At 43.7% G+C, this 11,962-nt stretch overlaps 1 protein-coding gene across 1 annotated transcript; it reads left to right on the top strand.

Moving 5' to 3' along the window:
- Positions 1-1,207: 1,207 nt before the first annotated feature.
- Positions 1,208-6,429, top strand: LOC306746090 (complexin-2; the record flags this gene model as incomplete). Its single annotated transcript, XM_079228959.1, has 3 exons — positions 1,208-1,238; positions 5,666-5,841; positions 6,232-6,429. 3 exons carry the CDS (start codon positions 1,208-1,210, stop codon positions 6,427-6,429), a joined length of 405 nt encoding a protein of 134 aa, XP_079085085.1.
- Positions 6,430-11,962: the final 5,533 nt, after the last annotated feature.

Raw genomic sequence — 11,962 nt, 5'->3', positions numbered from 1 at the left:
CCTATGTCTTCATCCTCCGAGTCTCCAATGAAAGACTCCTATGTCTTCATCCTCCGAGTCTCCAATGAAAGACTCCTATGTCTTCATCCTCCGAGTCTCTAATGAAAGACTCCTATGTCTTTATCCTCTGAGTCTCTAATGAAAGACTCCTATGTCTTCATCCTCCGAGTCTCTAATGAAAGACTCCTATGTCTTTATCCTCCAAGTCTCCAATGAAAGACTCCTATGTCTTTATCCTCCAAGTCTCTAATGAAAGACTCCTATGTCTTTTTCCTCCAAGTCTCCAACGAAAGACTCCTATGTCCCTATCCTCCGAGTCTTCGTAGGGCAAGTATTCCCTAAGCTGACGCCTAAGACCCCCACCTGGTTTTACACCAGAGTTGAGATGGGTAGCTACAGCTGTGTCGATCACGCCTGGCGCGTCAGTGGAATGACCACCAATAGAAACTACTGGGCTCAGGATAATAGCAGGTCTTTAATCAGTGAAGTTAAAGTTTGACAAGAATCTCATATTCTTGCAAAAACTGATTCAGGACAAAGGTCTATTTACCTCAAAGGTAGAAAGTAAAATAAAGCTTAGTCCCTAGTAGAATGGGACTCTTCTTCACAGTAGAACAGCAGCTTCATGCAGTCCAGTCACTGAAGTTCCCCTCAAACGTTTCAGCAGCTAACGCTGTAATTGTGTATCAAAAGAATCAAACAGGTCTTTTCTGGTTTCTTGTTGGTTGTTGGAGTTCTCTCCTTGTGTTCAGTGTCTCTGTCGATGTGTCGGGAGGAAACGAGTGAGGTTTAAAGTTCATGTTTCATTGTTGATTCATGTCTTGTGTCTCAGCTCCAGAAGAGACTCCTCGTGAAGACGCTCAGCACCGGACAGAAGAGAGGGGAGACCAGGAGGAGATCCAGGAGGAGACCAGGAGGAGATCCAGGAGGAGATCCACGAGGAGATCCAAGAGGACATCCAGGAAGATACCAGGACGAGATCCAGGAGGAGACCAGGAGGAGATCCAGGAAGATATCAGGACGAGATCCAGGAGGAGACCAGGAGGAGATCCACGAGGAGATCCACGACGAGATCCAGGAAGATACCAGGACGAGATCCAGGAGGAGACCAGGAGGAGACCAGGAGGAGATCCAGGAGGAGACCAGGAGGAGACCAGGAGCTATCAGTCCTCTTTGGTCTGGAGAAGAACTTCAACCAGCAGCAGACATGGACTTTGTGATGAAGCAAGCTTTAGGTGGTGAGTACTCCACAGTCCAGACGCTCCTGAACGCGTCGCTGTCGCTCTGAGCTCAGTGAGCCGGTGATTATTATTAACATCCATCATGTTTGGGTGAATCTGTTTATATGAATTCATCTCATGCAACTCTCTCTCAAGTTGGCAAAGTTCAAAAAGAGTTGGTTTCATGTGAACTACTTCATTTGTTAGTGGTCACATGACCCGTGTTGCTCTCCTGAATTATTTAGACATGAGGAAGACAAAGAAGAACTTTATTAATGTTTAGAGAAACAGAGAAGAAGAAGAAGAGATGAAGTTTAGGGGATCAGGATGAAATCAGCCGAGGGGCGTGTTTCCTGCTTATTGATTTATTTCATAAAGAAATTCTTATGACGGACAAAACATGACTGACGGCACAGAAATAAAACTACAATATTGAAGTGTGAAGGTTAGAACCCTGACAGGATGGAATCGTCTGCATATGCATGTAGTTCGTTCATAAGTTCGTAGCTTTTCATGTACAGCTCAGGGGTCAGAGGTCAATGTCTCCTTGAATTCTGGATCTGCTCTTAGGTTTGGGACCGGGTCCCCTTTGGACCTGATCTCTTGATTTAAGGCGGGTCGCTTTCGCTTTATTTTCCTCGTTCAGTGTAGCCCCCCCCCCCCCCCCAGTGTTGAAGGGTTGTAATTTACCTCCCGTCGGGTTGCCGTGTTGCGCCGTGACCTTTTCTCCAGGATCAGACTGGCATTTATTTCATTGGGACCCAGCTGGTCCTCCATGAATATAAACACAGTCTCACAGATGAGTTTCTGTGTGGGGGGTCATATCTTTATTGTGTCGGGAAACAAAAACCGTTGAAAAAGTTCATCTTAACCTGAGAATCAGCAGATGAGCTCCAGTTCTGGAGCTTTTGGTCATATCACATGGTCTCATCAACAGATCTGTTTTCTCAAAAAGCAGATATTCATTCCTCATTTATTTATGATAGGAAACTGCATCATTTACATATAGGGCAAGAACCATTCACACTACAATATATATATATATATATATATATATATATATATATATATATATATATATACATATATATATATTTTATTTTTTTTGAGGCAAATAACAAATTAATTTTCTTTATTTGACATCTCGCCTCTTTTTTCTTGAAAATCATTCCAAACTGAACCTCTGTTGTAACGGATAAACACACAAACACACACACATACATACACACACACACACACACACACACACACACACACACACACACACACACACACAAACACACACACACACACACACACAGGGGTTAGGGGTTAGGGCAGACCTGGGCATCTTACGGCCCGTGGGCTCCACGAAGATGTCCTCCGTCTCCACGAAGATGTCCCTCGTCTCCATGAGGGACATCTTTCTCATAAAGCAGCTCCCATATGAAAAGATAACGGAGAGATTATCTCTCAGCGATCCCGTCCTGACCGGCCGGCTCGACGCTGCCGTTTCATTTCCTGTGCAGTGATGAGACGAGCAGGAGCCCAGATAACGGTCGGTGGGGCTCGAGAGCAGAAGATGAGGGTTTTGTACTCGGTGATGTACGAGGACCAAGCATCTGATCATGTGACCGTCTTGCTCGCCGTCTCGTGTGATTCACCAGGGCGAAATGATGGAGATGGGGATGGTCCGTTAGTTAAATGACCTCCATATTTGGGAGGAAGGAGCCGGAGGGGAAGTCAGTGGTCCGTCCTCATCCTCTGTCATTCTTCATCTCCAAGAGACGGCAGTTTGTATTCTGCTGCGTCACGTTCAATGTCACCAACCGGGTCAGGAAACTCTAAACCTTATATTACATCTTTGTTATATCTGTTTGGACAACCATGGATGGATGCTATGGCTTTGTGAGGTTAAAGAGGCGGAGCCTAACGTCTCCATCACTGCTGATTGGAGAGTCGTTTGTTCTGGGAATGATTTTATGTTAAAGGCAAAAGCAGACGTTAAGTTCGTTTCAAGTCTCAAGTCTCAAGAAGGTTTTATGAAATCGGTCTTCTGTCTTTGTGTCAGATCTACGGCAGAGTGAGACCTCTCTTCTCCCTTTGGGACTTGAGCTTAAAGCGATCTGATTGGTCGGCCCAACTCCGCTCAGAAAGCAGCTTCAACATACAGCATCCTGTAATAGTGTGTAACAGTTATAACTCATCTGGAGAAAAGGAAATAGACTCATAACTAATGAGCGGCTCCAGCTGACGTCATGACATCATCTTAACCATGGACACGCCTCCTGGAGGCTGTGAAGCTAAAAACCTCACAACTATATTTGTGTCCCGTTTTTAAATCTATTCATCTTTTTTTTCACTCTTTATCTTTTTTATTTTTCTTCCTCACTTCCCTCGCTGCTCTCTAGATAAATATGATATGACTTCTTCTGGTTGAACCCAACTCGTAGTTTAGTTGTTTAAACCTAACTGAGTTATTTTTTGTGTATGTTAACAAACTGTCTTGGTGGACTTTGAGAGAAAAACAAAACACTTTTATGAGGATACATTTACTTATTTTTAGCTTCACTTTAATTTTCATAAATAATTTCTACTGTTTCTTCAGCTTCTTTTTATTTACATATATTACAATTGTTTAGCTGTGTGTGTGTGTGTGTGTGTGTGTGTGTGTGTGTGTGTGTGTGTGTGTGTGTGTGTGTGTGTGTGTGTGTGTGTGTGTGTGTGTGTGTGCTCTAGTACATATGGTGTGAGTCTGAGCGGGACACGCGCCCAGCAGACAGTCTGACCTTAACCCCTCATCCTCGGGTCGGCTGCCACCACAGAGCTGCAGGTGGTCAGAACCGCTGTTCAGGTTCTCAAACCTGGAGGGAACCTCTCTGTGATTTACTCTGGAATGTTCTTAAAGAGGCAGGACGTCATGTTTTCATTCTATAACAGCAGACATTAAATATGTGAGGGGAGATAGTGATGACTGAACCTTTACCGACCGTCAGTGAAGTAACCAGACGGATGACCAGTTTAATTATCTAGAATATTCTAGAGCTTTACCACCAGTTTGAAGTGGCAACTTGATTGTTGTTGATTAATTTATTAGTTTATCAAATGTCAGAAATATGTGGAAATTGCCAATGACATGAGTAAAAGAAATGCTAAAGTTGGCGTGCTAACAGAAAACCCTCGTCAGCTCATGTATTACAACATAAGGTGGACATTTTAACCCGCAGCTTCAACACATGAAGGGAGTCTCCCCCTGGTGGTCAGGAGAGAGAATGCAGCTTTAACACATGAAGCATAGACTTCTATACAACCAGAGGAGTCGCCCCCTGGTGGTCAGGAGAGAGAATGCAGCTTTAACACATGAAGCATAGACTTCTATACAACCAGAGGAGTCGCCCCCTGGTGGTCAGGAGAGAGAATGCAGCTTTAACACATGAAGCTTTGACTCCACGCTTGAGAACCAGAGTTTATTATTTATGATAAAACATGATCTAATCTTTGGGACACAGTCCAGAAAACATTCTGTTGTTTTCTATCCTTTATTTTCTCGTCAGTGGTGAAACATATTTAGTCTTTAGTTCTGGCTCTGGCGAAAGGAAGCCAGGCTCTCCTGCCACCGGCCCCTGAGAGGAAGATCAATACCCAGATGAAGTCTTCTCTCGGCAGGAGGATCCATAATTCACACATATCAGGTGGTCCTCTATTTACTATCGTTCAGACGGAGCGAGTCTAGAAAGCAGCTTCTGTCGCGATAAAGAGGAAACCCGTTTCAGGAGGCATGGAAGTGCAGATGGAACCTCAAACATCCGGTTCTGCTTCATGGTCATGCTGAAGAGAAGTCCATAGCAGCACAGTCATCCAGGACCTTCATTTAGTTGGTGACTTGATTATTTTAATTGTAAATTAAGCCAGAGAATGTCTGTTTTATTTCTTAATATAATTATTTAAATGTATTATGTTCTGTCAATTCATTTTTGGAACAATTAAGATCAAATAAAATAAGATTATCCTTTAATATTGGGGACATTTGCAGGTTTACAGCAGCAAAGTGGACAAAATAATGAGAGACACCAGTAAAAAACAAGTGTAATAAATATTAAAGTGTAAAAAGCAACAAAAACTAAAATACAATGTAAAAATATACAATAATACACATTATTTTATTATAAAGGACCTTTACTTTGAAGTTAGAACAACAGCGCCCTCTTCCTGTCACTTGACAGGAAGGGATCTAGCAGATTTCCCTCCAAATAGAAACAGGGAGGGACCTGGATGAGGACGGACAGGAAGTGTTGACAAATGGACGACACCAGAATGTGACTTCCTGTCTCAGCGGGTCTCTGAAGTTCCCCCAGCTGGCTCTGGTTTCCCAAGATGCCTTCAGGATCTTCAGGAAACCCCAATGCCACACAGTCCCCACAGGGTTTTATTCAGACATGTTTACCTCCGTGCCTCTCTCTGTGCAGGAGCCACCAAAGACATGGGCAAGATGCTGGGGGGCGAGGAGGAGAAGGACCCCGACGCCGCCCAGAAGGAGGAGGAGCGGCAGGAGGCGCTGAGGCAGCAGGACGACGAGAGGAAGGCCAAGCACGCCCGCATGGAGGCCGAGAGGGAGAAAGTACGGCAGACCATCAGGGACAAGGTTTGAGGAGCGCTTTGACTTTGTGACTCTTGCTCTCCTCTTGGTCTCCTCTTCGTGTCCTCTTCATCTCCTCTTCATCTTCTCTTGCTCTCTTCTTGGTCTCCTCTTCGTGTCCTCTTCATCTCCTCTTCATCTTCTTTTGGTCTCCTCTTGGTCTTCTCTTGGTCTCCTCTTCGTCTCTAGCCAGTTTGCTCCTGTTCAGTTCATATTGAGATTCTAATAATGTTTAATTTTTAAATAAAGAGAGCCAAAGGACCTCTTTGTCTTCTTTTACAGCTGCTAAACTATTAATATTTTTCTTCTCCTCATTGTCTCCCTGCATGTCCTCTGTCCTCATTGTCTCCCTGCATGTCCTCTGTCCTCGTTGTCCCGTGTGGTGTCTCTGCTCAGTATGGGCTGAAGAAGAAGGAGGAGAAGGAGGCCGAGGAGAAGGCGGCCATGGAGCAGGCCTGTGAAGGTTCTCTGACGCGTCCGAAGAAGGCGATTCCTCGAGGCTGCGGAGACGAGGACGAGGAGGACGAGGACAGCATCCTGGACACCGTCCTTAAGTTCCTGCCCGGTCCGCTACAGGACATGTTCAAGAAGTAAAGCACCACAAACGGACCCTCAAGTCAGGGGTCGGGTCTAGATCTGACCCTGGGGGAGGGGTGGGGGGTATTTGTACGGAGGCGGGGTTTGAGAGTAGATGTGGGGTGGGGGGAGGGAGGCGTCTCACTGCCGTTCTTCTTTACGTTCTTCTTTTCTACTCGACGTAGAGGACAGTGATCCCTAAGAGGACAGTAGACGGAGCATGTTGTGTTTTCTACTTATATGAACCTTCGTCTTTATATTAATATTAATACGTGAATTGGCGTTTGAGTGTCTCGGACATGTGCCTTCATTGGTCCTCTTCCAGCAGAGGAAACTTCAACGACACCTTTCTGATGACGTCTCTGGTATAAACAGTTATATATCGAGAGTTATCAAATCAAACACACGACCATTTCAAAACATAACTCCATGTTGCCTTCAAGGCTTCGAGGAAGAAAATGTTTTATTTCTTCTAGATCTACTCGAGCTCGACCGCCAGCTAGTTGGACGTCTGAAGGTCTAGATACAAAGCTCTTGACACGTCAGAAAGTCTAGAGACGAAGGTCTAGAGACGTTCGGAGGTCTTGAGACGTCCGAAGGTCTAGAGACGTCCGAAGGTCTAGAGACGCCTGAAGGTCTAGAAACTTCTGAAGGTCTAGAGACATCTGAAGGTCTTGAGACGTCTGAAAGTCTAAAGATGGAGGTCTAGAGACGTCCGAAGGTCTAGAGACGTCTAAAAGTCTAGAGACGTCTGAAGGTCTAAAGACGTCTGAAAGTCTAGAGAAGTCTGAGGTCTTGAGACGTCTGAAAGTCTTGAGACGTCTGAAAGTCTAGAGACGAAGGTCTAGAGACGTCCAAAGGTCTAGAGACGTCTGAAAGTCTAGAGACGTCTGAAGGTCTAGAGACGTCTGAAAGTCTAGAAACGAAGGTCTAGAGACGTCCGAAGGTCTAGAGACGTCTGAAGGTCTAGAGACGTCTGAAAGTCTAGAGACGTCTGAAGGTCTAAAAATGTCTGAAAGTCAAGAGAAGTCTGAAGGTCTTGAGATGTCTGAAGGTCTTGAGACGTCTGAAGGTCTTGAGACGTCTGAAAGTCTAGAGACGTCTGAAGTTCTTGAGACGTCTGAAAGTCTAGAGACGAAGGTCTTGAGACGTCCGAAGGTCTAGAGACGTCTGAAGGTCTAAAGACTTCTGAAAGTCTAGAGAAGTCTGAAGGTCTTGAGACGTCTGAAGGTCTAGAGACGTCTGAAGGTCTAGACACGTCTAAAAGTCTAGAGAAGTCTCAAGGTCTAGAGATGTCTGAAGGTCTAGAGACGTCTGAAGGTCTAGACACGTCTGAAGGTCTTGACACGTTTGAAGGTCTTGAGACATCTGAAAGTCTAGAGACGAAGGTCTAGAGACGTCCGAAGGTCTAGAGACGTCCGAAAGTCTAGAGACGTCTGAAGGTCTAGAGACGTCTGAAGGTCTTGAGACATCTGACGGTCTAGAGACGTCTGAAGGTCTAGAGACGTCTGAAAGTCTAGAGACATCTGAAGGTCTAGAGACGTCTGACGGTCTAGAGACGTCTGAAGGTCTAGAGATGTCTGACGGTCTTGAACGGGTCGAGAACTTTGGATTGAGAACTTTGGATTTTCTTTCAAAGCTTTTTATTCAATCCAGATTTCATCCGTACAAACAAACAAGAGTCTTTTCTCCTCGTTTGAATCCCATTTTTAACAATAAAAAAAGCTCAAAGTCCTGATGGTTTATTAGTCTGCGTCCCCATGAAGACAATCAAAGCATGGGCAGCTGGAGGACAGTGGGAGGAGTTACTTCCTGTCACGCCCTCTCTGATTGGTTATAATTGGGTTCTTCATTCTCTTCTTGTCTTTGTTTCTTTGTCTCACGTGAATGCAAACGTCTGACTTTCTGTGAAAGAACTGCCGGTTTATTGGACTTTATTCTCGTTCCAGCTTAGTGTTTCCTTTTAAAAACCCTTTAAAGCAGAAGCTTGTCAACATGGAGACCAAAGAAATGCTTGCGACATCTTCAGATTTCTTTCGTTGCGTAGACGTTCAAGGCACAGATCCCAAAGACCCCTGAAACTAAAAGTATGAAGTATAAAAGTGATGATGTCACTTTAAACGGCTTATTTAGAGCCCAGTTCATCTGCAGACCAACCAAACATACTTCTGATTAAACAGAATGCATCTCTACAGGGAGGAGCAACCTAAATATCGAGGCATTTATTGATTTATAGAACAAAGCATGTGGGTTATTCCTGAATCATCTTTGTTTCCACAAGTTCGTAACTTTTAGGAATTAATACAAATGAGGATGAAATGATCATGAGCACTATAGAAACGTTCCCTTTGTTTCCTTCTCTCGCTCAGATAGGACTTTTCACTAGACGAGGCCATATTGTTTAGATCGCAATAATCACTTCAAATGATAAAAAAAGAACATTCCATTGAACGTTTACAGTTTGTTTTGTCAAACAATTAGAAAAGAAAATGATATCTGTTTGTAGATCCTCACTTTAAACATGTATACGAATGTATACGCCAAGTGCGTGTCAAAAACTGTCTGAGTGTACTTTGTGTGTACTGTCAGTGTGTGTGTTTATATGTGTGTGTCCTGGACTCATATAGTCCTGGTTTCTATAATTATAACTAATATGTGCACAGGCAGAAGCTGCCATGTCTTCAAAGAATGATACTTCAAACATTCCTTTAATGTTGAGCATGCAAACGTTTGCTAGAGAAGAGAAGACACCAAATGTCAAAAGACAAATACATTTGACTGTTTCCTGTTTCCTGTTTCTGCGTCTCTAGGCAACAGAATCATGTGAGTTGGATCCAGAGAGATCAGATGTTTCTTGTAGTCTGATGAGGCTTATTTCATCTGTACTGCAAGTCTGTAGTGGTGGTAGTAGTAGTACTGCGTTCACAAAAGACAAAATACTGAAAGGAGTCAGTTTTCAGCCTGAGTTCTGTTGCTTCGTGTCAAATATTTAGAACGCCTTGTAAAAGTGATCAAAGGTTTGATTGTGTTGATGTAAAACAGATGAATACTAAATCATCAATATTCAACCTTGTCTCATGAAAATGACGAGAGGAACGTTGGTTCTCCTGCATTACGGTATCAGATAGATCATTAGAACCAGTGCATGTTGCCGTTTGGCTTCCCGTTGGACAGGAACTCGTCTCCCGGGTGAGGATCCGTCGTTACGTATTTGCTGTTCTTCAGTGTTTTAGTGGACTTGATGCTGATTTGTCATGTTGAAGGAATGCACGAGCGTCAGACGGTTTTAGGAGAATCACGATGATTTACGATATTTATCACATGAGTACATAGATCCCCACACAGTCTCACCTCCTTCCGGTTCATTCTGGCCTTGTACCTCCGGGTGGAGCGTAAAGAGTCAACATAGATCCTGGACTGGCTGAATCGGTTCATTGAAACTCCAGTCGTACATCGTCTGTGTAGAATAGTCTCTCAGCGGGACTCGTCTGCAGGCGGCACATCATGTGACCTGCCTAAAAAGGGCTATTACTACGTTGTCTGTGTGTGAGCTTTCTGCTCATTAGACACATTAACGTCTCAAACTGATCGTGGTTTGATGGACGACGATCGAGTAGAAGGTTGTGAACAACAAGGATCACGTGACATGGAGCATGTGGATCTGGTCCTCGATGTGACTGGACGAGAGTGTAGAAAGGCTGATAACGGACAGACGAGATGCAGAGATCAGAGCTGAAACATTGGGTCATAAAGCATCTTCTGTTGTCGGGAGCCCACAAAGATTCAGAGAAACACCCCCTCCCCTTGACATCAACAATCTAATGTATTCCTGCAGTGTGCAGCACATGTTTACTTCTTCAATGTAACTTTATGAAATGCAAAGAGCGCTTGAGATGGAGATTGAAAACTTTCCTTTGAACTTTATTGTTGCTCGTAACACGGCTGGACTGTTGAACACTGTGATGATGTCAGGACGTTTGTCTTTTCGGTAACATTTTCCATGTACACTTCTGAGAGTTGCCCTGCTCATTCCTGCCAGTAAACCCAGTTTAGTAAACCCAGACGCTCTCCGGTGGAGGCTCCCTCCGGTGGACGCTCTCCGGTGGACTCTTTAAATACATTCCAGTCTTTTTGGCATTTGCACTAGAATACCCTGAAATGTAACACTAAACACACTTATGGCCTCCGAGGAGTCAAACTACCAACTACCTGTATTTTTGTTACTGTCCGCCAGCCCTCTGAACGGTAAAGTTGAAAGGTTCGAGCTTCGGTTCGATACCGGCAGCATTCCCTTTAATTTGGCCTTTTGTGCCAACCAACACGATTGGCAGTATTCAAATGTTTGCAGACGACGTGACGGTGTTGTCGCTCCTAAAAGTGACGTATGGCCGGAAAAGATTAAAAAAGGATTCAGAACTGGAAAAAAGGAATGGATGTTTCCTAAAGTTCCTACGTTTGAATCGAGTCTTTCTTTATAATTCAGGGTGAAATCATTTCAGGATACAGAAGAATGTCAAATATGAGTTTTTGTGCTATTTGTTCCTTAATTGCATGTCATATACTCGATGTGGAGCCAATCACTGTAAAACTCTCATCAATGGAATTTAATCTTTTTTTTAATTAAATGCATAGCACTAATAAAACAGGTTTATAAAAAGCTAACTGTCTTTTTATTCTGTTTTGCATGAATCTGAAATAATATACTATGACTTTGTATAACTTTGTTTTACATACTATATGATGATTTATTTTTCAACATATGACATTTTGATGTTTTCTGTTTTTACGTGTCAAACACACTTAAATTCAGGTTCAGGTTGTAATCCGAAGAGGCTCACAGCTGCTTTACAGAACAAACCTGAACAGCTGCTTTACAGATGTGCATCTGAACAAACAACAAACGCTGCAGTAGAGTTATTTATTATTACTCTTTATCTATTCGTCTTCTATTTATTGTTCTACTTATTGTGAATAAACACTGATGCTTAACCAGAGAATGAAAGTGATTCATATAATCTTCTGTCATGAAAGTTAAAATAAGTAAAGTCAGTTAATTGTTAGCTACATTAGCTGTTAGCCACAAGGTGTTGACAGAACTTATTCATGCTAATGCTCATGGGAAATGTAGTTCAGCTTTAGTTTACTCTACCGGTCACATGACCAGAGTCTGAGGGATTAGTTTGGTCCAGCATGATAACAGTTCACACGCAGGACGTCAGTAACACAGCTAACACAATAAGTAATACATCTCATATCAGGAAGCTGCTGACGTGTAGCAGGAAGTGAAGGCTGCGTTTCAGTATGTTTCAGTCAAGCTGGTTCCTCTCATGTCTGAGGCGCCAAGCAGACAACGTTGTGATGAATAAATATCCTGCCATCTCTGGAAGACCAGGAAGTCCTTCAGCAGCACCTCCATCCACCCTGAAGCTGAGTCATGTCCGTCCACCATCTTGGTTTGGTGAAGAAACAGAGTTCAAACTCAGGAAACTCCTGAGAGGCAGGACCCGGCCCTGGGGGGCTTCTGAGAGACAGGACCTGACCCTGGGGGGCT

The sequence above is a fragment of the Taurulus bubalis genome, assembly GCF_910589615.1.
Source record: "Taurulus bubalis genome assembly, chromosome: 13".
NCBI lineage: Eukaryota > Metazoa > Chordata > Actinopteri > Perciformes > Cottidae > Taurulus > Taurulus bubalis.
Note: the sequence above shows the minus strand (reverse complement) of the source record. Positions and strands in the feature narration are given on the sequence as shown.